General features: G+C 52.3%; 7 protein-coding genes across 7 annotated transcripts; 4 read left to right on the top strand and 3 right to left on the bottom strand.

The window, feature by feature from the left end:
* Window positions 1–1,927: 1,927 nt before the first annotated feature.
* Window positions 1,928–5,515, bottom strand: SMAC4_07771 (uncharacterized protein; the record flags this gene model as incomplete). Its single annotated transcript, XM_003352283.2, has 4 exons — window positions 1,928–2,542; window positions 2,603–5,195; window positions 5,271–5,428; window positions 5,497–5,515. 4 exons carry the CDS (start codon window positions 5,513–5,515, stop codon window positions 2,499–2,501), a joined length of 2,814 nt encoding a protein of 937 aa, XP_003352331.1. The 3' UTR covers window positions 1,928–2,498.
* Window positions 5,516–6,532: 1,017 nt separating this feature from the next.
* On the top strand, window positions 6,533–8,448 carry SMAC4_07772 (uncharacterized protein). Its single transcript, XM_066090685.1, has 2 exons — window positions 6,533–6,838; window positions 6,928–8,448. The coding sequence occupies exons 1-2, from the start codon at window positions 6,671–6,673 to the stop codon at window positions 8,329–8,331; spliced, it is 1,572 nt and encodes a 523-aa protein (XP_065947070.1). The 5' UTR covers window positions 6,533–6,670; the 3' UTR covers window positions 8,332–8,448.
* A 306-nt stretch (window positions 8,449–8,754) lies between these two features.
* On the bottom strand, window positions 8,755–10,805 carry SMAC4_07773 (uncharacterized protein; the record flags this gene model as incomplete). Its single annotated transcript, XM_003352285.2, has 1 exon — window positions 8,755–10,805. The coding sequence occupies one exon, from the start codon at window positions 10,803–10,805 to the stop codon at window positions 9,084–9,086; it is 1,722 nt and encodes a 573-aa protein (XP_003352333.1). The 3' UTR covers window positions 8,755–9,083.
* A 2,646-nt stretch (window positions 10,806–13,451) lies between these two features.
* Window positions 13,452–16,873, top strand: SMAC4_07774 (uncharacterized protein). The gene is made up of 2 exons (XM_003352286.2): window positions 13,452–14,647; window positions 15,512–16,873. The coding sequence occupies exons 1-2, from the start codon at window positions 14,344–14,346 to the stop codon at window positions 16,204–16,206; spliced, it is 999 nt and encodes a 332-aa protein (XP_003352334.1). The 5' UTR covers window positions 13,452–14,343; the 3' UTR covers window positions 16,207–16,873.
* A 243-nt stretch (window positions 16,874–17,116) lies between these two features.
* Window positions 17,117–18,565, bottom strand: SMAC4_07775 (uncharacterized protein; the record flags this gene model as incomplete). Its single annotated transcript, XM_003352287.3, has 1 exon — window positions 17,117–18,565. Exon 1 carries the CDS (start codon window positions 17,897–17,899, stop codon window positions 17,117–17,119), a length of 783 nt encoding a protein of 260 aa, XP_003352335.3. The 5' UTR covers window positions 17,900–18,565.
* A 3,331-nt stretch (window positions 18,566–21,896) lies between these two features.
* Window positions 21,897–22,604, top strand: SMAC4_07776 (uncharacterized protein; the record flags this gene model as incomplete). The annotated part of the gene is made up of 1 exon (XM_066090686.1): window positions 21,897–22,604. One exon carries the CDS (start codon window positions 21,897–21,899, stop codon window positions 22,602–22,604), a length of 708 nt encoding a protein of 235 aa, XP_065947069.1.
* Window positions 22,605–22,703: 99 nt separating this feature from the next.
* On the top strand, window positions 22,704–23,711 carry SMAC4_13759 (uncharacterized protein; the record flags this gene model as incomplete). Its single annotated transcript, XM_066091597.1, has 1 exon — window positions 22,704–23,711. One exon carries the CDS (start codon window positions 22,704–22,706, stop codon window positions 23,637–23,639), a length of 936 nt encoding a protein of 311 aa, XP_065947068.1. The 3' UTR covers window positions 23,640–23,711.
* Between the last annotated feature and the right edge of the window lie 1,592 nt (window positions 23,712–25,303).

Here is a 25,303-nt window from a genome sequence, read left to right as displayed (position 1 = left end):
AATGGCGTCGACACAACTTGGGATAGGGATCTGATGGCAAGCATCCTGCTGCCTTGTCTGGGTAATCTGGGTATCTCTCTCCTTTCTTTTTCATTCGGAAAACACCTTCTCCAGCGACTTACCCAACAATCACCCGTAACCATCTCGGGGAAGGCTCTCGATTTGGAGCGCTGATTGGCCTCAAACTGGTCGACAAGGCCGATCATCCTCCGGAGAAGAAGCTTCGACCTGACAAGAATGGACCCCGGCCGATGGAGATCAACAACGAGTACAACGACCGTCATCGGCAACGTGGCCGGCCCGAATATCCTACCAACCGTGCCTCATCATGGTCTTCCCGTCGTTACCGCGCTCCGTCACCTCGTCGTGACCACCGCCTAAGCCGTCCCTCCTCTCGTGACCGCGATTATCAGCCCTCTCGGTTTTCTCCTCGGCCTCGGTCCCGCGATCGTTCCGATTTCAACAATTACTATCCACGCTCTGTCCATAAATATGACAACCGGAGTTATCGTGGTGATGATAAAAGCTTCTTTGAAATGCCTATTTCTACATTCTCTGCGACCGTGCGCATGAACAATTTCTTAGACCGGACAGGCTAAGATGCCACCCTACACATCCCGAAACTCCATTATTCCTTCCCTTCTTGCAACGCTTTACACTCCTCTTCACCATAAAAACTAAACCCACTTACAGGGACCAGCGCCCTATGTGAACTACCCCGAGAACGTCCGTGACATATTTTACTCATATGTGCCTGCTGTCACACGGACATCTGCCTACACTCCTGGGTTTGAAGTTCAATAGAGCCTCAATGCTTGACATCAACCCAACCTCGCCATACAATGCCAGCCTTGCCTCGGCCAGACTATTCGGCCAACAGGCACGGCTGTCACACGGACATTTGCTGGTGACATTCATCAGTCAAACTGCCGACCAGAATTACCGACAGAATGCCACACGGACATCCGCCGGCGACTTTCATCAATTAAACCACCGACCGGAATTACCGACGGGCAACTGGACGAAGGTTGGCATTCAGAAGATCTACTTGTAGGCAGATGAACTAGATAGACTCGCGCCGATGCCTGGCACACAGGGCTCGGTACGTACCAACCTTCTTTGGTATAAGAAGGCCTTAAGGCTCGACCTTCTCATTGAGGTTGAAAGGATCAACAAGGCCTTCGGGACCAAAGTAGTTTATCAGCTGAATTGAACTACTGTTCCAAGCCCAGAATACTGCCCTTGTCACACTGAATCAGACTCTTATTATGGAGGAGAGGGTTGTCGTCGATGATGTTTTTGGTGGAGTGGACAGCGCTGAATCAGACTGATGTTGATGGAGGTTCGATGCCCCTGGTGTTGAATCAGCTTGAACTGCCGGAAAGGCCAAAAGAAAAGTCAAACTATCAAGCCCATGGAAGCCATGTCGTAATAATAAAGTTCACTCTATTTTGCTGTGTGGGCACCATTATAAGGCGATGGCTGAAATGCAAGCTGTGGAAGGAAATGTGTAATGTATTCTGTAGAGTACGATGTGCAGGCCATGGTTGCACGAAGTAGGTACTGAACTGGCTACATATACCTAGCCTATCGTACAGGATATGGGGTGCACCTGCCAGCTCTAACATACTTACTCGGCTGTGTGATGAGCCGAAAATGGTACCTATGTGTCTGGAAGGCGTTATTTAGAGCCCTAGTCCTTCCACTTGGAATTGAACTGTTGGGAACTTTATTCAAGCCATCTTCTCCATCACTCGCTTCATACCTCAGTTGAAGACCACTCGGTTCATGCCGTGAGAGGAACCGAGGAGGCATTTGGAAGGCGGGCGTTATTTGAAGGTCTTCCGCTTGCGACTGAACAGCCTCCTTTATCGGGGTCATAGTTTCCATTTCACTTCGTTACCCTGATAACATGAATTCGACAGGTACTGCGTGATAAAGCAAAAACATAGTTAGAAGGTGTTTGAAGCTGTTCCACTCGCAACTCAACTGTCACTTTTATCCGGGCCAGTTCACGCTTTTACCTCGTGACATGTTCCAGTCCGGTAGGTACTGTAGAATGGACCATGAGTATCAAAAAGATATTGTTTATGAACCTTGCAGTCACAAGAACAGAACGGTCTCCTTTATCCAAGGCCATACTATACATACATGCTTCCCCATCGTTACACAGCAACTACTCGGTTCTTGATTTCCTTTCATTTTCCCCCTTTTTCTTCTTCTGTATCTAACAGAGTTGAGAAAAGTGCGCTTATGCTTTTGTGGGTATTGTTGTCTCGTTTATGGAACGAAAAATAAAAACACACCCAAATGATATATCCCAACCACAGAAACCAACCCAAGTCAAATCAAAACAAAGATGCCCTATCCGTGCTGCTGACTGAAGACAAAACCCATCATTAACCCTGAACAGATCATACCGTTCCACATCATAACACTGCACATTTCCTTTTAGCCTTAAGCCTCATACAACCCGCCGGATGAGCAAGGCTGTGGGTTTAACCACTGCACATTTCGCAGCCCTCAGGGTTTTGGATGGAGCCTATTGTTGAAAGTCGTTAGCGTGTGTTGAGGTCTCATAGGGGATATTGTTGTCACCTACACATAATTGGGGCATCAGACCAGATACTCTCTCCAGTCTTCTTAGTCTGCTTATCAGCGTAGATATCGCCCTCCCTCTTCTCGTTTTCCTCGTCCTTATCCTCAGTCTGGCCCTCCTTCTTCTCCAGCAATGGGGAGCCAATGTCTTCGGTCTTGACAATCGGCTCAGTTGCCAGAGCCTTGGGGCTCTCAGGCTCAGGCATATCGGCCTTGAAGCCGGCATTCTTGGCGGGCGATACTAGTGGACGGGGCCTGTTGTCACTCTGTACAAGAGCTTCTGTAGCCTCAGTAGCTTCAGTCGCGGGAGGAGGTGTGCTGGTGGGTGTGGGAATGTCCTTGGTGCCGTTGGGTGTGCTGGTGCCGCTAGCACCAGTCTGGGCGTACGGGCGGGGACCCAAACCGTTCTCCCTCAACACGATAGACGTATAAGTGCCGGCGGGAGGGGCGCGCTTCTTAAGACCCGAATGGGCCGGAGCCACTTGGTCATCCGTGGCCTTGAGAGCTTCCTGGTCGACAGTGAACTGGATGGGCTGAGCGGCAGCCTGAGTACGGAGGTAGTACATGCCCGTCTTGAGACCCATCTTCCAGCCGGCGAAATGCATGCTGGTAATCTTGCCCATGGTGGGCTCGCGCATGTGGATGTTGAGGGACTGGGACTGATCAATGAAGGCACCACGGTCGGCAGCCATCTGGACAATGGTACGCTGAGAAATTTCCCAGACGGTCTTGTAGAGGGCCTTGATGTCCTGGGGGATGCTCGCAATGTTCTGGATAGAACCGCCCTCAGCAATGATGCGGTTCTTCATGTTATCGGACCACAGGCCCATCTCAACGAGATCCCTGAGAAGCCAAGGGTTGACGACCTGGAACTCGCCGGCGAGCACACGCCGTTGGTAGATGTTGGAGGTATAAGGCTCGAAGCACTCGTTGTTGCCAAGAATCTGAGAAGTGGAAGCAGTGGGCATAGGAGCAAGCAGCAGACTGTTGCGAACACCGTGCTTCTTGATGTCCGCCTTGAGAGCAGCCCAATCCCAGAGGTTGGAAGGGGTAACATTCCACATATCATATTGGAGGATGCCCTGAGAGACGGGCGAGCCCTCATAGGTGGAGTAGGTGCCCTGCTCCTTGGCGAGCTGGCAAGAGGCAGTCAGGGCGGCGTGGTAGATGGTCTCGAAGATCTGGATGTTGAGCTTGCGAGCCTCAGGAGAGTCGAAGGGCATGCGGAGAGCGAGGAAAGCATCCGCAAGACCCTGAACACCGACACCAATAGGACGGTGGCGCATGTTGCTGTTGTGGGCCTCCATGACGGGGTAGTGGTTGACGTCGATGATCTTGTTAAGGTTGCGGACGACGACTTGGGTGACCTCGTGCAGCTTCTTGAAGTCGTATGAGGCATTCTCGTAGTCGACAAAGGCGGCGAGAGCGAGAGATGCAAGGTTGCAAACGGCAACCTCATCAGGGGCAGAGTACTCGATAATCTCGGTGCACAGGTTGGAGCTGCGGATGGTACCAAGGTTCTTCTGGTTGCTCTTGCGGTTGCAGGCATCCTTGTAGAGCATGAAGGGGTTGCCGGTCTCAGTCTGGGCCTCGAGGATGGCATACCAGAGCTTCTGGGCCTTGACGGTCTTACGACCCTTGCCTTCCTTTTCGTACTTCTCGTACAGAGCCTCGAACTCGTCGCCGTAGACATCGGCAAGGCCAGGGCACTCATGGGGGCACATGAGAGTCCAGGTGCCGTTCTGTTCGATACGCTTCATGAAAAGATCGGGGATCCAGAGGGCAAGGAAGAGATCGCGAGCGCGCACCTCCTCCTTACCGTGGTTCTTGCGAAGGTCGAGGAACTCGAAGACATCGGCGTGCCAAGGCTCGAGGTAGATGGCGAAAGCACCAGGACGCTTGTTACCACCCTGGTCAACGTAGCGAGCGGTATTGTTGAAGACGCGGAGCATAGGAACGATACCGTTGGACGTGCCGTTGGTACCAGCGATATAGGAGCCAGTGGCGCGAATACGGTGAATGTTGAGACCGATACCGCCAGCCATCTTGGAGATCATAGCGCAGGTCTTGAGGGTGTCGTAGATGCCCTCGATGCTGTCTTCCTTCATGTCGACCAGGAAGCACGAAGAGAGCTGGGCCTGAGGAGTGCCGGCGTTGAAGAGAGTGGGAGAAGCGTGGGTGAAGGTCTTGAGAGACATGAGGTTGTAGGTCTCAATGACGCGCTCGACGTCGTCTCCCCAGATACCGACAGCAACACGCATGATCATGTGCTGGGGACGCTCGGCAATCTGGCCATCGAGCTTCAAGAGGTATGATCGTTCGAGGGTCTTGAAGCCGAAGTATTGGTAGTTGAAGTCGCGGTCGTAGACAATGGCGGAATCGAACTCGTCCTTGTGGCGCATGACACACTCGTATGTGTCCTTGGCGATCATGGGGGAGTGTTTGCCGGTTTTGGGGTTGACATAGTTGTAGAGTTCGTTGATGACGAGCGACCATTGCTTCTTAGTCTGCTTGTGGAGGTTGGACACGGCGATACGGGCGGCGAGGATAGCATAGTCGGGGTGGGTGACGGTCATGTAGGCAGCAGTCTCGGCAGCCTAGGGAAGAGATTGTGTTAGCTCGCGATTTGTAATGGTAACCAGAACGAGAAGGAGTTGGGAGGAGATGCTTACCAGATCGTCTAGTTGTGCTGTGGTGACGCCGCCGTAAACGCCAGAGATGACCTTTTGTGTAATGGCTACGGGATCAACATGGTTCATGTCGAGGCCATAACAGAGCCTCGAAACACGAGCTGTGATCTTGTCGAACTGGACGCGCTCTTGGCGGCCATCTGTGAAGAAGGGGTCAGCATTGAGCGTGTTGACGGCGTTACTAGGAAGGGGATGGAGGTGAACATACCGCGCTTCTTGACATACATGATGTCTGATGTGTGAAGGGGGAGAATATGGGGATACAAGAAAAGAGACAGCTAACAACAACCAAGATGGAAGAAGACGACACAGAAGAACACCTCAAGTGCTGCTGCTGTTACTGCTGAGTCGTTGCAGGATTTGACAACGCTGACAAATGACACGAGCAGGAAAACAACAGAGAGAGATGGATGAATTGAGGTGTTGTCTGTGGACTCAAGCAATCTTGAAGTTGTCTTGGGAAGCCAGGTATGTGATGGAGGAGAGGGAGAAGGAAGGACAGTCACGGTTAGCAACGAAAGAGGGAGAGAAGGGATCGAAGGAGGAGAAAGGGAAGACGATGGTTTTTCAAGATTGGCGCCCACTCTTTTTTTAAGACCGCTGCACACACGCATACACGGCACTATGGAAACTGCCAGTGCCAATGCGGGACCTCTATGGGCCGTCAAAAGCGCGTCACCCGCTGTGCATTTTGTAGCACATGGAGCAAGTGGACGCGTCTTGCTGCCCGCCGATACAGTTTTTGTCGTTCTTGGCTCGCATCTGGCCTTCAGGGTTGGGGGTAGATGCCCCACCAAAAGTCCCCTCGTTCCTCCATTGTTAAACAAAACACTGCAGTTGCCACCCCACCTTTTAACAGCGCTAGAACCACTTTACACGTCCAGGACGACGCGTTTGTTAATTACATCATCGTAGACAAAGGGGGATTGTGAATTGTCGTTGGCAGTGGTTTTATACGCTGGCTTTTCAGCAAGACTCGAAATTCACAGATATTCACAGCGCCGTGTCAGCCTTTTGTTTACATGGCGCCTTGTTGCCTGAACACTAGCAGAATCCCAAATCCACGCGGATCCCCGTAACTCTCCAACCATCGCTGTCTCTAAACCCGCCTGTGTCCGCTCGAAAACGCCCTGCTTAAGTAATCATGGATGCGCGCCCTGCAGCGTCCGAGCGGATGAGCTGCAGCGAGCCAAGCATGGCCCCTGTCAGGTCCAATGTTCAACCTCAAACCTCCGTCGGCCATTGAGAGGGGACCAACAACACTGCCGCTTTCATCTCATCTGATGAGTCAAAGGGAGACGTGCGTTTCCGGGCCTAAAAGTTTCGATTTGAGTATTTAAGGTGTAAGGGTAGACAGAGGGAAAGTATCTGAACACATATTGATGAGAATGAGTGTCTCACGACCGAGTCTGCACATTCTCACAAGACCAATCTTGAGCAGCCGTACCAACTGCAGCTTCACTGCACCATCTACAGCCATGGCGTCCAACTCTACCCTTGCGGGCAATGGCTCGTCTGAGACCTCGACTTATAAACCCAGATACGTTGATGTAAGTCAATAAACCAACTCGCTCGTTGAGTGATTCAAATACCAAAACATGTCCGCCCATCAACACACCCACTGACATGTGGCAAAAAGATCGGAATCAACCTCGCCGACCCCATTTTCCGCGGCCACTACCACGGCAAGCCCCGGCACCCCGATGACCTGGCCGACGTTGTCCAGCGCGCCATCGACGTAGGCTGCACCAAGCTCATTGTCACCGGCTCCAGCTTCAAGTCCTCTCGCGACGCTCTCAAGATTGCCAAAGAGTTCCCGCAACATATCTACACAACAGCCGGCATCCACCCCTGCTCCTCTTCCATCTTTTCCACCTCGCATCACCTTCACCATGACGAATCCGGTTCCGAGTCCGAATCCGCTGCCCCAGAAACAACAACAACAACAACAACAACAACAACAACAGCAGCAGCAGCAGACACAGCCTCCGTCCCGATCCCAATCTGCTCTGCCGACCCCGACCCCTTAGCCCCTCAACCCGAAGACCCCTCACTAATCGACCACGTCCGCACTCCCCAACTCATCTCCAACCTCTCGGACCTCATCACCACCAGCCGCGACGCAGGCCTCATAGCCTTTGGCGAATTCGGGCTTGACTATGACCGTCTACATTACTGCAGCCGCACAGTCCAACTACACTCCTTCCGGGCTCAGCTCCGCCTCGCTGCCTCCCTCACCCCGCAACTTCCCCTATTCTTACACTCACGCGCCGCGCACCGGGATTTCGTCGATTGTCTCAAGGAAGCTTTCGGTGAGAAACTGGAAAGGCTAGAAAAGGGCGGCGTGGTGCATTCCTTTACTGGAACCCTAGAGGAGATGAAAGAGCTGATGGATCTGGGACTGTTTATCGGTGTTAACGGGTGCTCGTTCAAGACTGCTGAAAACTGTGCTGTCGTAAAAGAGATTAGGCTGGATAGAATCATGTTGGAGACGGATGGGCCTTGGTGCGAGGTTAGAGGGGGGCATGAGGGGTGGAAGTATCTTGTGCAGTACTATCAGCGAGAGAGGGAGGTGAGGGAGAAGAAGGAGAGGGAGGATGCGGAAGCCAAGGCTAAGGCTGATGAAGAGGCGAGGAAACAGAAAGAGGAGGAACAGGCGGCCAAGAAGCTGGCTGAGGTCTCGCTCAACAGCAACGAGGCCGAACCCCAGTCCCAAGCCGAGTCCGGGACCGGTACCCCCGCCTCCGCAGACGCCAGCGGTACCAGCACCCCAGGTGGACAAGGACAAAAACGCGAACGCCGCAAAAAGCAACCCCAACCACCTCAACAAAAGAAGAACGCAAAGAAGGAATCCGAAGTCCCCGAGCGGTTCAAGGTCGTCAAAAAGGAAAAGTGGGAGGAAGGGGCTATGGTCAAGGGACGTAATGAGCCATGCACCATCGAGCGGATTGCAATTATTGTTGCGGAAATCAAGGGGACCACGGTGGAGGAGGTTTGTGAGGCTGCTTGGGCGAATACGATTAAGGTTTTTGGGGTTGAGTGAGTGAGTGCTGGAGAGATGAGGGGAAAGGGGAAAGGGGAAAGGGGTTAGAAAGTAGACATATAGTAGTAGAGGAGTTGGGCGTTGTCCAGGTTAGAATCTTGCTGAATTAGAAAGAACATAGAACCACGTCAACTGCTTATCGATGACTGTCATGCTGTGGAATGAGACGTAGAGATATGCTCCGCTGATAAACTTCACGCAGTTAACTTCCCGTCATATACTGGCGGCTCGCTCACTGGGCGATTCGATTATAAGTGTTGGGCCGCGTTTACGCTATGGGCAACACATGATTTACACTGGCAATAGGCCTCGGTTTGCCCTCGGATTAAAGGGTTTGGTGGTCAGTTAGGGCACTGCTCCTATTTTTGTATGCTAGCTTCACTGATGTGGCACGTCTCATGCCCTACGGGAGGCGGAAGTAGACGTTAAAAATAACAACAACAACAACAACAACAACCTCACGCACTTAATGTGGCCCAGGGAGGACAGACAGGCCTTGTCCTGTGTAACCACCCATGCTTTTCCCAGAAGTCCAGACGCCAAACGCCACTGCTACCGTACCCGGACACCCATAACTGAAGTAACACAAACACAAACCCCTTTCCATAACACTAACCCTAACCCTGTCCATCCCTTCAGCCTTAAATCATTTAAGCTTACCTTCCGCCTGGCATGGTAACCATGACCCCCCGGACATTTTGAGCCTCAATTCATCCTCCATCCTGATTCTGTCAGTCACTCTCTTCTGAGCTTCAAAGTCCACTCCCCTTATTCCCCCTAATCCTTCCCTCCCTAACCTTCCCAACAGTCACACCCTCCTCGCCCGTCATCCACCCTGGCATTTTCTCTCCGTCGATAATCCCTGCTTCAACTAGCTGTCTGATGCCTGCGAAGACGTGGGAGCCGTGGAATGTTAGTTTGACGGTTGGTCGCCATTCTTCCTGCTTTTGCTTCTCTGCTGTTGATGAAGAGCTAGACCCCCTGTCACCGGGGGTATCTCTTTCTGTGTCTCTGTCTCTGTCTCGGGAAGAAGAAGACGAGGACGAGGAAGAAGTAGATGAGGAAGGTTGAGTAGAGGACGAATGTTGGTTAGAAGGAGAAGAAGGAAACTCATCCTCAATAATAATATCCACCCTCTCCACACCCTTCCCGTCTCCCACCAGTCCCGTATCAGCGAACCTCGCTTTCGCTACCAACCTTCTGCGCTTCCTTTCCCTCTCTTCCCTCTTTGCGCTAAGTGAAAGCGGCGGTTCAGCCCTCTTATTCCCCTCCCCTTTCCCGTTCCCTTTCCCTGCCCCCTCAGCCTCATTCTCCTCTTCCGAAAGCGGAGGTGACGGCAGCACCGTATCCAACGGCGTCTCCCTATTCCCTTTCTTCCCCTTGCCCTTTTCACGCATCTCATCAGCGTAAATACTCCACCCCCCACCTGCCGCTCCCTGTCGCGTATTCGCCCCGCCGCGACGGTCCAGAAGCTCGTTCAGGTTGCGCGTTGCCAAGTTTGTTGGTTTTAGACAGAAGCGCTGGCGGGGACGGGATAAAGCCGCCGGGATGCCGACTAACAGTAAGTGCTGCAGGGATTTGGCTTCGCCGGCTGTGGTGTTGATCCCTGTGACTTTCGCTGCGGCTGTTGTGGAAGAGCCTGTGCCAGTGGTAGGAGCAGAACCAGAGAGGAGTTGTGGTTTGGAGATGTAGATGTAGGGAGAGGCGTCGGGGAAGGCGATGTAGACGGTGCGGGAGGTGTCGAAGGTTGTTGTTGATTTACGGGCAGTACGAGTGCCCTTGGAGGAGGAGGAGCCGGATTGTAAGCCGAGGCTGGTGTTGTAGGGTGAGTCGAGGATGAAGATGCGCAAGATTGACAGAGGTAGAGTGCGGTGGCGGTCGAAGTTGTAATGCGCCTTGACGTCCGGCGGCACCTGGGCTTGAAGGTTCTTTAGGAACGTAGAAGGATGAAATCTTGGTATGACGAGCGATTCTTGGTCGATTTCCGGTGGTTGTTGTTCTTCCTCCTCGTCGTTTGTAGACACCGGCTTCAAAGGCATAATGCGATAAGCCGCCCACTTTTGAGACGTAGGATGATCATACAGGTACTGGATATCCGCCATGGCCAGCTGATACAGCGTCAGACCATGGCGCCAGTCTCCCTCGATAATCCTGTCAATCACCTCCCGCTTGGAACCCTTGCGCGATTGCAGACTTGTATAAAGCTCCTGTAGCGCGTCGAGGGAGCGCAAGGGCGGGTTGAAGTCGTCGGCATATTCGTCTTCGTCTTCTTCGTCATCGTATTCGGAGGAGGAGGGTGGTCGGAGGTAGGGAGCTGCTAGGGCGAGGTTGCGCTCGTCGAGCCAGTCGAGTGCAAGTGTGAGGAGAGAGGCGCGAGAGAGCCGGTTGAGGATCTTGAAGACGGCTGGGTTGGAGGGGTCGACGCGTAGAGAGGAGGGTAGTCGCGCGGTGGTAGGGATGGAGATGGGCGCCATGTTGTTGTTGTTGGGTTGGGGTTCATGGATTGGTAGCCCCTCCTCCCTCCTCGTTGTGGTGTTGTTTGGTTTGTGCGAGTGTCACTGTCGCGTGTTTCGGTTGGGATGACCTGAAGTTGAGTGGTCGCGATCCTTCAATGCTTGGCAATTCGCGGGACCTGGTGGATTTGCGGGACCGGGCTTGGCCGACCGACCGGGACGGGATGTGGATGCTCGGGGTGGTGGTTGTCCAGACCGCGTCCAAGTCAACAAGCCGAGCCGCTCGATGTTACCGTGTTGGCCCCACTTGCGCCGTGAAGAAGCGTCTCCGGATCGACGGTTAACAAAGCCGCACTGTTGGGTGGTACGTGCGCTCAAGTCTCAATGCTCGGAATGCAGGTACGTACCCCCGGGGTGGTGGAGTCATTCACAGTCCCACTGGCCCGCCAGCGACCCGCAAGAGTCCGCTTTCGTCGCCGTCCTCATCTCCATCTTCATCTCCATCGTCCCTGTCGACCCCAGATGTTGGCAACTGATGAGAAAGTAGTACTTGGCAATTTCATTTTCAGCTCCAGGTACGGAGGACCCTCCGCCGTGCGTCTCGACCACCGGCCAAGGTTAGCCAAGAGAGAGACGGAACATGCCGTCTCAGCGCTATTATCAAACTGAAAATCAACCGAAAATCATCGACAGGAACGCATCACGATCATCTTCCTCTTTGGCCTCAGTGGCCCGGTTGATTGACATTGGGCTTGTGATTTGGGTATACACGTCTGCATCAACCACAATCGTCACAATCTCAGCTCCGCAAAGGCGCCGGAAGAGGAAGAGAGTCGGCATGAAGCCTTTCCTGTTCCTTTGTCCTCCTCCGGCCCGATGGAGCTTCTACAGCCGGTGATGCCTGCCCGGTTCCATGTTCTTAAACAAAGCCTAAAACAGACTCCGCCTGAAGAGCTGAGACTGAGGGAAACTCCACAGCAATCCTCGATCCGAATGGAACTGAAGTCTCCATCGAAAGTTTATCCCAGGCCGCAGTGCCAAGTTTCAAGCAAGAAAGGTTCTGGCCTATGGAATGCTGCCGATGTCGGACCGTTATTTCCACAGTGGAAGTCCAAGTCGGATCTCACCGACGTCCACGACGGTTGTGATCTCATACAGTAGGAATAGGGGTGAAGATAGGACTGTCTGTCGGTTTCTATTGCTGATAAATCGTCAACTTTTTAGTTGCGCAACATTCTCTGAATCCAACATTTTGATGTTACAACTGTGAGGAGAGTCATGATGTTGTTTTCCGATTACTGATGCCGGTGCTGGCTGCCGTGTGTTGGCATTGATTTCATCCAAGGAGTCCCTTCGTTAGTTAGCTCTGTTAGTGCACACCAGCATCGTCAGGGTTCACGGCGTTGGCCCCAGTTGGATTAATAATGCAAGCGTGACATGTGAATGGACCGCCCTTGAGAGAACGCGTGAGAAATCGGAGGCTCTCACTCGCAAATGGTCCCACTGCATCGTCGTGCAGATCTAGGGTGTCATTGTCGTTAACAACGGCCTCAGGGCCTCTTCTTCAGGGCCTGTCAATGTGTGCTAGGCGCGCAATGGAGCTTCAGAAGAACAGCATGGGAAGCCTGGACGACGGGATTAGCGGGACCTGAGTTCGGATCTTGTTCTGTTTTAATTCCGAAAAGGCAGAAGCTTGTGCTGACAAGAGTTTAGACGAACACCAGGCCCAATGGGGCTGTCATTGGTGCTGTGATGAGATGAGGGGACGAGGCCAGGGAAAAGAAGGAAAAAGAACCTGACCGGGACGATGGCCCGGCAAGGCTATAACTACCGAACGATAGGCGTTCCTGGCGCTTCTTGGTGATGTTTCAGTGTTAAAGTTGGTGAAAGAAACGTGGAGTTTTATTTCTTTGTTTACCTCGGAGTTGAGGTCTCGTTCGGTCGTGCGGCGCAACTGAAAGAGGAAGCACCGAGACGGGCGTTGACCAATAACAGTTACACCAACGAAGTACATCGTCGGTGACACTGACAGACAGGCTGACGGCGAGTAAAACGGGGTTTGAATACCTTAGGAAGCAAAAAGTCAGACAGACCCTTTGTCGTTGTTGAGCCTGACATGAAGGGCGCAGCCTAGATGAAATCCTCAACGTCAATGATTACAGTTGCTAAACCGACTTTGTGATGAAAACCTGCAAGCCACGGCGTCCTCTGCCGTGATTGGTGTCTTTCCACTTGTTTCTTGGTAGCATTCGGTACCGCGAGCGAGAGGGTTGCGGACAGCGTGGGAGGCCACTGCCCATTCGGTGGTTGATGAAAAGTGGTGGGAATTTGTGTGCTGGTGGTTAGCGGTCATTGCCCGCTGAAGCAGCACCTCTAGGCTAGGCCAGTTCATTGTTGCTCCTGTGAGGGGTCGCGCAGTTGCTCTTTTACTTCCATGTTGGGGGGCAACTTTGCAGCATTTACCGCCCACGCAAAGTCCCTGTTGGGTTAGCATGCGCAAAGAGCGTGGGATGGCCTCTGACTAATAGCACATTGGAAAGACCCCGCCGGCTCCATCCCGCTAGAGTCCAACCAGTCATCATGGCCGATGGCCGCTCCTCGCTTCTTCAGCTTTTCCACTTTCAAGTTCCATTCCGTCTTCGAAGACACGCACACACACCTCTTCACACACAGAGAACCGGACCCTCACTGAACAGCAACACCGCAGTCAACATCATCCATTCTCACAGCGAGCATTCTTTCTTGTTGCTATTTCTGAAATCGACATTTGGGTGGGATTTGTGTTTTCTTGCAATCAAAACTCTCTCCTCCCCTCCACTTCCGTGCTCATCACCGTCGTTGACCACCTTGCAAATTTCCCTCCTCCGACGACGGCCCCCCTCCGGTTTCCAACCCTGACCAACGTTGGAACCTACACCTGACCCAGCGAACAAAACCCAACGAGTTCCTACCGGTCAAATTCCACGCCGCTGACTCGCTGGAAACAACGGTCTCCGAGCATACTGCCGAATCATTCGACCGCTTGATATCCAAATCCACTTGTCTCGACCAGGAGTCGCGGTTCAGGGCTTCGTCCAAGGCTCCATTCTCAACATCACCGGACTGGAACCGGACCCCATCGAGTCCCAATTCGACTCCAGTTGTCCGGCCCTCGAGAGGCTCCATTCCAAGAGGCTCCAGTGCCCCGCCCCCGTCGTGGTGCTCGTCCAGTCACAGCTCCAGCGCTCCCGAGCCCCCGTCGCTCCCCCTGCGTTGGCCTCTTCACACGCTTTCCATCCCGTCGAACACAGTTAAACATTCACCATCCCGGCGCCGTTCTCTCCTTCCCAAAATCTACCTTGTTTTTTTCGACGACACACACTACGACAACCAAGGAAGGTCAATCGACTGCATAATCCCCAACACTACTCCAGCACTCGCCTGGCAAGGCGCGCCAGCGTTGTGACGTTTACACCGTCATCACACTCTAGAAAGAGAAGGAAGAACTTGGTTATCAAGGGCGACCTGAAGAATACCACCAGACCGACAACACGAAAACTCACACAAAAACACCGTCAAAATGGCCGGCAGCCGCATCAACTTCACCAGCTACCTGCGCAACCTGAATGTGCAGGAGCCGCAGGTTGAGGAATTTGTGACCCCCAACGACGACGAGCTCGCCCTCTTCACCAACACCAACTTCTTCGACTATGAGACGGGCCAGAACACCGACTACCAAGCGCCGCCTGTCAAGCCCGATGCTACTGTTGTCGCTCCTACTCCCGTTGAGTCCGCGGCGACGTCGCCCGACGTGCCCACCGATGCCTTCATGACCGATTTCCTATCGGGCCTCGACCAGGGCTTGGAATTCGCTGCTCCTGCAGGTTAGTATCTTTTTTCGCGACTTTGTCAAAGTCTTATGTCTGTCTCTGTCTCTTTGTCCCTCTGCGGCTTGGTTGTGTCTTGGATACTTGTGTTTCCTCGGTTGTCAGTTTGTTTCACCTTGTTTTGTTTCCCACCTTGGAAGACCCCTACACCTTGTGATGGGAGGTACCGGTGAAGATGCATGGCGGAATGCTGCACACAAGGGGCGAGTGTCCCGGGAAGAGAAGAAGAAAAAAGTGATGCGACGGCGGTGGTGGTACCCGGACGACCCCGGACGACCTCTGTCGGGAAGGAGGCAGATGAACATCATCAGGGCTATCCATCACGACTTCGAATAGCTGCAGTCAGCTGCATTCGCCAAAGAGAATCCTCCCCCTTATCGGGAATCGGGGAATGTGTTCGTCACCCCACTCTTTTCCGGCCATGCCCACATGGCTTGGACCGTTTCTTGATTGGGAGCGAGTTTGGGGAGACAATGGTCGATGGCGGCATCTCAGAGGTCGAGGTACCTGTCAATGATGTTTCTGGTTGTGTGTGGGTGGGAGGGCCTAATATGGGGCTGACAAATGACATTGCTCCCCGAGAATGGTGTCATTTCTCGTGACTTTGGGGGGATTGCACCATCGACGAGGGTTGATCAACAATGGCCGATGCCAACCACCTAACCCTTCTTGGCTACCACGCAGCCTCCAGTCTCCGCCTTCCTTTTCCATGTTGACGGCGTTCTGATATTGTTGTTCGGGGACCTTCCTGGCTTGCTTCTCTTCCTTTCCCTGTCTTTATATCAGATTGTGTCATCCTGTTGTGCGAAACAAGCAATTCTTTATGGAGCGGCTCCGCTGACCATGGCACAATGTCTTCAGCCGACTTCAACTTTGGCGACTTCACCACCACCTACGCCTCGCCTACCATCCCGGCCTACCCAGACACTCTAGGCCAGCTCCAGCCCATTCAGCCCAACTCGCAAGCCGCCTACCCTCCGGTTTCTCAGCACCACGCTCCTCATCATGTTCAGCACTCCCATCAGTCTGGCTATGTCCTCGCCAACCCTACCCAACTAGGCGGCAATAAGCGCAAGGCTAGCGATGCCATGTCCGTTCCCCCCACTCCCGGCGCCCGCGTCATGAGCTTCGAGGAGGCCTCTCGCCTCGCCGCCGAGGAAGACAAGCGCAAGCGTAACACCGCCGCCAGTGCCCGGTTCCGCATCAAGAAGAAGCAGCGCGAGCAGGCGCTCGAGAAGTCGGCCAAGGAGATGACAGAGAAGGTCACGCAGCTTGAGGGACGCATTCAGGCTCTCGAGACGGAGAACAAGTGGCTCAAGGGCCTCGTTACCGACAAGCACGGCGGCAAGGAGGACATTATCAAGCTGTTCCGCGAGCTCTCTGCTCAGGCTGCCCAGGTTACTCAAGAACGCGCCGCCGCCAAGGCTGACAGGGCCGAGGCTGAACGCGCCAGGGATGAGACTTTGATCAACGTCGACAGCTCCATCTGCGTGTCCACCTCTTCTCCCAGTTCTGACGAATCTGTCGACTCCAACAAGAAGAGGAGAAAGGACTAAGTCCGAGCTCTCCGGTGACGATGATCATCTAGTTGTGGAGGAAAAGGGGGTTTGTGGTCAGATGGTTTTGGGATAACAGTGGATATTCATCATCTCTACTGGGCGTTTTCGCGTTGCTTTTTTTTACTTTACTTTTGTCTTTTGGCTTTTTCTGGTTCTGTAGTCGTTCGTGATGGGAAGGGGTAGCAGTTTCTGCTGCTTCTCTTTTTTCCATCACGGTCATTCTCATCAGCATTCTGCTCAGCGGTAATCCCGTCTTTTGAGCTGCACCTCATCTCAGGTGTATTGCGTGCGCCTACCTTGGTGGGATGCAAATGGGTGGACGGATCGACGGAAGGACACACGGACACACGGACGGATGGATGGTGACGGTCTATGAATGACTGAGATATATCACAATGGTGGCTACAGGACTCCGGTATAACTATATTCATGGCGGTTACAGGACTCCGACATGGCGGTTACAGGACTCCCCAAACATGCGAAGATCTGGAAGAGACGAGTTTATGGAAAGAATACAATGGATGATTTGGAAGAGTTTGGTTTTTCTTTTTTGGCTCTCTGGTTTGGCTCTAGCTCTGAATTGCGTGATATGATACCATGTTGATATTGGGAATGGAACTAAATTATTTACATGCATTCATACGAAAACAAGAGAAATACACAAAGTATCGTACAAGAACAAACAACCAGGCCTTGGTGTTTTGAATCGGGGTTTAAACTCCCCTAACCCATTGTCATTTTCTTCCATAAACCCTCTCATCTCCAACCCATTCCTGGTTTTCACACCCTTCCCAGCCCAGCCGAGCACTAACTCTGTCCACATCTACATTTACATCCCCTTCTCATCCACATTCATCATATCTACATCCTCTCACACAGACACATACACTTAGGTCCACTATGCTATCTACATCCCCTCCCCATTAACCCTACCCTCCCTCAAATTCCCCAGTCGCAATTGATTCCTCTTCCCCAAAACCCTCAACGTAGTCTGTTTCTCAATCTCCGTCATCCCATGCCAATTCGCGATCCGCGAAATGGTTCCGTCTTTGTGGACCACCATTGGACCCAAGTTATCCAAGGCAACGGCTTGCCCGTTCACTGTCACCACTTTGGGCTGTTCCTGGTCTGGGGAGATGGGGGTGGCGGTTTCTGGGGAGGGCAGGGGGAGGGGTGCACCGGCGTTGGCTAGGCGTTGGGATTCAACGGAGAGGGGGTCTGATAGTGGGTTGGAATCGTCGATGACTTCTGGACCGAATTGGCTGGGTCGGGCTGTGGTGGTGGGAGCCTCTGAGACGTCTGTGACGGTGGTCGTGGTAGAGGTAGAGGTGGGAGTAGGGTTGGTGGTGGAAGCCTCTGGGGCAGAAGTGGAAATGGGTGAGGTGCTACCGGGCCCCGGTGACGTGCTTGAAGTGTTTGAGCCCGTTGGTGCAGCCGGCGCGGATGGTGCGGGCGATGCGGGGTCCGCTTTGGTGGTAGTGCTGGATGAAGTATCCATCTTGTTCTGCAGGCTGGTTTTGGAAGTGTGAATGAGCCTTAATGTTTGGCTGCAAGTCGGAGTGACAGATACTGGTACTGGTACCCTCTTGGTGCTGATCTGAGTACGTTTCTGGGTTGTGATTCTCCTTGTTGACTGAGAGAGTTGAGTCGTGATTCTGCGCGCTGCTACTGATCTGAGGTGGCTATACATCACAGCACAGCACAGCACAGCACAGCACAAAATGGGACTGGTTTTTAGTGTGTATGAAGTTGACTACTCTGTAGGGGAAGAGTGGTGAGACGTCTTGTTGATTGGGCCGATGGTTGGATGCTTGTTGGATGGTTGCGTCTAGGTAACCTGAGACTGGAATGTACCGGTACCTCAAGCTCGAAAAAGCGTGGGGGTCTCAACCGTCTGAGAGGTTCTAGGTCTTTTTCTCCAACTGAACGTTGCTTTGACTTCAATAGTCTCCCTCTGGCGATGACAAGCTGAAAGTGGTTGCCGCTGACTAAGAGTGACACCTCAGTCGTGAGTGAGACGACCGTGATGTTCGATTCGGTGATTCGTTCGGGCTGAAATCGTCTAGCTGTCTGAAATAGCAATTGTCTAGACCGTCAACTAGACTTTCGTTGGTGTTGTGGGTGAATGGGTCTCTGAAAAAGAGAAAGCCGCGGTTGGATTGTGTGAGATGCGGACGCGTGGGAGTGGAATGGCCTCGGACAAGGATGTGCGCAACAAGAAAAAGAAGCCGTCGTGATGTGCTAGCCTTGTTTCGGTAGTGACTTCGGCGATTTGATGGGTTCGGTTCGTCTCAAGATTTCAAGGATAAGACGAGATGAAATGAGATGGGAACGGATTTTAGGATTGATTGTCCTAATGATTTAGGTAACCGGTGATGGTCAAACAGCTCATGAACATTGCAATTATACCTCGTAAACGTCGTCGTCGAGGTTCTCCTCTACCGTCATGGCGAAAAGCTGGAAGCGTCTAGAAACCTCACCAGTGGAATTTTTTGGAGCGCATGCCAAGCTTCCGACGCTGGAGCGCTGAAAGCCTGAAACGACCGCATGTGGTACGTGCGCTAGGCGACTCCATCTGCCCCTGATAAGATGGGGATCTCGAGAGCGTGGAATGTCAACAATGCATCGCATCGACACTGAAGCATTGTTACGCCGTCGAGACGTGCAAGGCATTCAGAATTGATGCAATGAGAAGCGGCTATTGAAAACGCTTGAATCCATTGAAAATCACATTGCCTTGGCATATTGCGCCTTTCTCCGGTGACCGTTAATGACACCTTCCCATTCCTCCGACGTCCGGGTACTCGATCATCAAGTTCGGGTCCAGCTTCTTTCCAGAGTGGCGGCGCGGGTGAGCAAGTAGCAACGACCTGTAATGTTTTCCACTTGCTGGAGTTGCGACCAACAGACCATCGCTCGTTCGGGCGGACGATTGGCGTCCAGGACTCCAGACCGAGCACCTCAGTTAGGGGACCTCTTGCGTGATGGGCCTTCCCGCTCGCGCCTTGCTTCTTTCTTTGTTCTCCGCACTTGCATCCGCAACCCGAGGCACGGCAGCAGGTTGGTTGGATCCCGTGTGGGCTCTTGCTTCCATGGCTTCAAAATTTGCGCTTCAGTGGGAAGGGAAGGATCAATCATCGCGCGGCAAGAACAAAGAGCTCGGCGTCAACGAAAAATCTTGCGATGTGATGAGATTTTCCCTCGTGTTGAGATGACGAGCTGACAGTGAGGTCTTGTCCCGTCGCCTTCCGCTTGTTGCGTTGCTATTACTACTGACCATAAGCTCACGAAAACTCTTCTACTTGCCCAGATGCAACGGTGTTGTCTGACTGGCGACCTATATGAGGCCAGGTATGGCAGCAAATTGGCCACCGCGTGGGGGCTTCCTCTGCGTGTGCTGGGCCCTCGAAAAGAAGGTAGCTGCGACGGAAGTGTGGTGACAGCAGGGCGGACAGACAAGACAGGCAAGACCAGCCAGGGGATAGCACTCGCTGTTGCGGCCCGAAGGCGACCATCCCGCGAGCTCGCGACGCACATGAGCTGAACATGACAGATGTAAATCCCATCTGGACATGGTCTAGGGCCTTGGTGTCTCCTTGAGCACGGGGGTATGTGCTGCTTTTTCCTCGGAGCACGCAATTCCTCATCGTCGACGAGTGCTTACGTTTTCTGCCCGGGAATCCAACCGTCCCGCATCTGACTTCTTTCACCTTCATGGACATACCCGAGTCCAAGTATTGACTTGTGAGTCTCGAGATGCTCTCCCGCAGGACGAGAATGCCCACATTTCGGGAGATCGGACCTGTTCTCGTTCTGGGATCTCGTCTTGAAGCTGTTTCCAAGGCATTGAGCGTACCAGTCCATGTCCATCACAGAGCTTGCGGTCGAATGAGGACCGGGCACCTGGGCTAGAAACCGGCTCGTCACACCAGCCACGCCTTTTGTTCATCAGCACCAAGCTCTGCTACACTGAGTCAACGCCACATCACGCACGCCACGATCCTCAGCATCGCCGTGGCACAAGTTACTCTCCTGAAGAGCCTCCTCAAGCCAAGGAAGACCTAGACTCCAAAGGGGACATCAAGTGAGACTGGGTCGTTTCTAGACCTGACGAGTAGATGTGATGAGTTTTGGGGCTGCTTGAATTGTGAATATCATGTGAGCAGTCATCGCCGAGTTTGTCGGGTTGTTGCGATGAAACTCCTGGTATACGACTTATTCGGGGATGCACTTCATCCGCCGGCGTTACCAGTAATTTTCTGCTTTGTGTTCTTCCGTTCGGATTTCTCTGCTTCTTTTTCACTTCTTTCTCCTTGCCCTCAGCTCTTTCCCTCCGCACTTCCTCTGATCCTTCGCGCTTTCCTAACATGGGCGACAGCCTATCTGCAGCCCATCTGCTCACTTGGTCTGAGGAAGCTGGGAACCACATCTTCCACTTGGGCAACGAGATAGGTCCATTTCAGCCAACTACACCTTCTTTCTTCATGGTCATGAGTTCGGAACTTGCCCGTCAGAAATCATTCAAACCTCACCTACCTCTCCTCACATTTTCAATGTACTTTTCCTCTGACAAACCATTTCGTCCGCACTCCATCGCCACTGAAGAACCCAACAACAACCATCTGATACGTATAGGAACCGGCATTCATCCATCTTCAGTTGACAGCATGAGTCCAACAAAGCCTCATCCTTCTTCACTCTCCCCCCACGTCCGATAGCAAACATGACACCAAGGTGGGATACCTTACCTACCTATGCAGTTGCTTTCTCGACCAAAACACCACCAGTACGAAGATTTGTACCAAGTTATAGTGTTTCCGTCTCGACATTCGCCTCCAATCACTTGAACGAAGCCATCAATGTCCACACACATTGTCGAACTCCGAGCAATGTTTTCATCCTATATTACGCAGTCTGCCCAGCGCCACTGAATGATTGCGTCCACATATCGAACACCAGAGGAGCCCCTTGTTCAAGTGCCCTCAATCAAATCGATTGCGTTGACAACTTCCCCGTTGCAGCCACCTAACTTCAGGAAAACTGGGACGGGCTCAGTTGGCAAAGTGTATGAGCACCCCAGCACCAACTTCGTGTACAAGCTCCCAATGACGGACGACTCGTCAAAGTTGTGGAACGATTACATTGTCCACTCGAAAGTTCATGCGAGCTTTACATCCTTACTTTGATCATCAGGCCGTAGTCTCCCAATGCTTCTGGTACGGCACGCCGAATGCCACTGCGGGCGAACCTCCACCGGACCACCGGTTCATCGAAACTCATCAGTTTACACGGAGCCCGAGACGTGTTCTTTGTTTCAAGCGCATATCCAAACAGCAACTTCTATGCCCTATAATTTCCGAGAATCGGCATCGTGTCAACCGGAGAAGTCCCTTGAGCGTTCGGGTACCGCACTTTTGTTCAAGCTTTTGGTCGTTGACAGTGTTGTTTGTATGTTCTGATGCCTGATGGCCACAGTCAGTCAAGAAGGGAGGGTAGTATCGAAAGCGGAGCACACGATATCCGGCGTATCCCGAGGTATGTTCCCGTGAGAAGTATTACACTCTGCATCTCTGGTTACTGGAATTGTTACTGACCGTCTCATCTTCTTCTCCAGTTGAACCAATTCCCTCGCCATTGAATATTCTGCTTTTGTCGAAGAATCCCCCAGCGGCGCAACACTCGCAAACATGAGCGCGGCCAGCGAAAGATTGTTCAACTACGATTCGGTATCTCTCAGCAACCCGTCTACCCTCATCCGCCTCTTGCGAGTCCATCCGGCTGCCAATTACAGGGATGATGCTCGTGATCATCTCTACATTGTCCCAATCTGCGAGCTCCGTCGGATATTTCGTCCGAAATACAGTGCGCTATCGTATGCATGGGGCTCTGATGCCAGGTCTCGTTCAATTACGATAGTCGATTACGCATGCGATTCCACCACCATCAACGGTGCCGCTTCCGCCAGCAACCGGGGCCAGAATTCAGAACAAGGCGAAGAAAGCGGCCTTACCGGCCTCCCCCATTCATTTCTCCCCATAACGAAATCTTTGGATGTTTGTCTGAGACACTTGCGAAGCCTCGGTCAGCTTGACTCGCTTCCTATATGGATTGATCAGATATGTATCAATCAGTCTGACGATAGCGAGAAATCCGACCAAGTCCAGCTCATGAGGGTGATCTATACCTCTGCTAAGCAGCTGCTTGTCTGGCTCGGACCTTCTGCTGATGATTCGGATGAGGTTATGGATGCGTGGATACAGATCGGTCAGAAGTACCTCCGTACTGTTGGCCGCCCACTAGCAGAATGCGACCCAACATGGCAACGAGTTTCGCGACGTCTGAATGTAGTTGAATACAAGGTTGACCAACTCTTCAATGACGCACTCGGGATATAGCGGCAAATTTACTCGCCGGACAAGCTCGGGCGGTGGTTCTCAAGGGATTGGTTTTCACGCGTTTGGGTCATACAAGAATTCTGTCTGTGTTCCAACACAATGTTTGTGTGTGGCCACAAAGTCGCCGATGCCGAACACGTCATAGCCGCGCAGGACCTTGCCATGTACGCGCATGGGTTCTATAACACTGAGGATGATCATCCAGCCTTACCCCAGATCCAACGTGCAATGGATGACTGGGCGAGTTCCTGGGAGCGACAGCGTGAGATGGCTATCCACATCGATTGCAAACCCCATATTTTCGAAAGCCGAGCCTGGACACCCCCACGAGCGCCCATACCCTCTACGTTAGCGGAACGACTCTATGTTAACAACAAGACACACTTGACTGCAACATACTATCTGGATAGAATTTACGGGCTGCTGGGAATATCATCGGATTCTCATGCGCTAGGCATTGTGCCCGAATACTCTTCTACGGCGAGCATTTCGGTGCGGTTGACGCAGGTGGCAAGATCCATGATATTGAGAGGAGGATATTCATGTTCTTCTCCTACCCCTGAAGGCCTCCCTTCTCTCTCCATTCTGCGTTGTGCGCAATTCCCGAAGATCTGTCCCGAGTACATGGAGAAAAATGGCAGCAAACCGATACCGCTGCCCACATGGGTTCCCGATTGGAGAGGCCATTTGGTGAGATCCTGCGGTGACGATCACTACCTATATCAAGAGAACATGCATTCACCAGCTGGGAAATTTTCCAAGGTAGAAATCCTCTCTACATCATCCTCTGCGATTCTTGGACTTCGAGGCTTTTATATCGATGCAATCGAGGAGGTTGGGGACACTCAATACATCGCACACACGGAAGACATTTCAAACGTAAATGTCATCATGGAGGTAGTTCAAATGCATCTTGATCTGTTTTCCTCGATCAAAAGGCTTTGGTCCACATCTCTCAGCAAGTCTTCAAAGGCCTATCATACGTGCTTTCGACAAGTCGAACCCTCTGGCGTGCGCCTGTGGGAAATATCCTGAACCGCCTTGGACGCAGAGATATTAATCGTCAAGAAGTGATGAAGTCTCGCGACATCATGGAGTTTGTGCGATTTGAAAACCTATTGCGGCTCGTGGTTAGGCAATCAAAGGCGTGCTTGAGGCGGCCGAATGACAGCGCTGCCGCCGAGACACTCAGACAATTGGTCCGCTGCGTTTATTTTCAGTCGGCATATTATCCGTCCTTGCATCGCATGGAAGACAAACGTCCATAACTAACCGAAAAGGGATACTTGGGAATGGGACCAAGGCATGCCCAACCCGGTGATCATGTTGTTGTCTTCCATGGCGACGACATCGCATACGTGATCAGACCGGCGCCGGAAGAAGGGGAGAACATGTACACATTGGTTGGGGAAGCGTACTGTGATAGAATCATGAGCGGGGAGATTGCTGAAGAAAGATTTCTTCCTTATTTAGCATTTGGGATTTGGAATTTTGAGAAGTCAGGGGCAGGGAATGACACAGGCGCCAGATCTTTTTCAACTTGATTACAACTACACCGACATCGACAACAAAACAGACTCTTCTGATTGTACGAGTACTGATAGTGACACCTACCTATCATGGCTGTTGTGTGTATTCCCCATTCCTTTTGGCTGTCACTCCTAACTCATGACTATCACAGATCAAAGAGAAGTCGAACCGCTATCTGGAATGCCCTCGTCGATGCGTACTGCACGGGAAGAACTAATCTTTCATCGAGGATGACACTAGCAACCAGTTTTACTTGCTGCGCCCCATCCTCGGCCGGATCAAGTACGGTGTCACCGGGAACATCTTAACCCTCCGCAACTACAAGCTTCACGTGAGTGAATGGGTCTCATGATGCACATTGCATGTCGTGCGTTGTTGGGAAACTTTTGACAAAGGATGAGGTCATATGGGAACTGCGCTAACAGACAACCGTGAGCTCAAGTTGGGAACTTGGAAGAGCATGGTATATGTCCTCATTTTGAGCAATTGTCTTTGTTAGTAGGCTAACGCTTGGCGTACACTTTAGGTGTCATTTTGCACACACAAGGATAGCTTAATATCCGCTGCTCCTGGTCTTTTAACGTTTTATATTCACAACCAACAGATGAAAGTGGGACTAAACCCAATTCGGAATCCATTGTTCTCCAGAACTTTCCGCCCAAACCAACCGCCCAAATCAACCGGCTCCGTCTAAAGGCCCCCCCGGGACCAGTCTTTTTTTGACTCTTTACATCTACAACCAACAGACTGAAAGCCGCGCGCTCCCGCAGCAGTATCTAGGGAAGGAATGCCATGTTGTACACCGGCCTTTGCTGCATCATCACCGTTGCCATGAGGAATGCAGAACATGGCTCTACAGCTCAACCTTGTAAGGAACACCCTCTCCGGCCTATATCAGATTTACAAGCGAAGATATCCATGACGGGCCCATATAATTGTCTCTTCAGCCACTACAAAACCTTGTGTTTTCTCGACATCACAACGGCCTTTGGTTTTTGGGTAACGGAAGGCAACAACCCTAACGCTACGGAAGCGCGTCCATCAAAGAAGATGTCATAACCGCACTACAGCCAACATCAGTCTGTTGGTCCGATGTTGAACCATCTCGCGGTTGTTGGTTGAAGGGCTCATGTGTGAACTCGATCAGGATTTCTTCATAAGAGGTGATC

The sequence above is a fragment of the Sordaria macrospora genome, chromosome 5 (assembly GCF_033870435.1).
Source record: "Sordaria macrospora chromosome 5, complete sequence".
Classification (NCBI taxonomy): domain Eukaryota; kingdom Fungi; phylum Ascomycota; class Sordariomycetes; order Sordariales; family Sordariaceae; genus Sordaria; species Sordaria macrospora.
This window is presented reverse-complemented; position numbering and strand designations above follow the sequence as displayed.

Excerpts from the sequence above, each read along its gene's own strand:
- SMAC4_07772 (XM_066090685.1), top strand. The coding sequence starts at position 6,671 with ATGAGAATGAGTGTCTCACGACCGAGTCTGCACATTCTCACAAGACCA. Across the intron at positions 6,839-6,927 it reads ATAAACCCAGATACGTTGAT|ATCGGAATCAACCTCGCCGA; the intron begins GTAAGTCAATAA and ends TGTGGCAAAAAG.
- SMAC4_07774 (XM_003352286.2), top strand. The coding sequence starts at position 14,344 with ATGGCCGGCAGCCGCATCAACTTCACCAGCTACCTGCGCAACCTGAAT. Across the intron at positions 14,648-15,511 it reads GGAATTCGCTGCTCCTGCAG|CCGACTTCAACTTTGGCGAC; the intron begins GTTAGTATCTTT and ends CAATGTCTTCAG.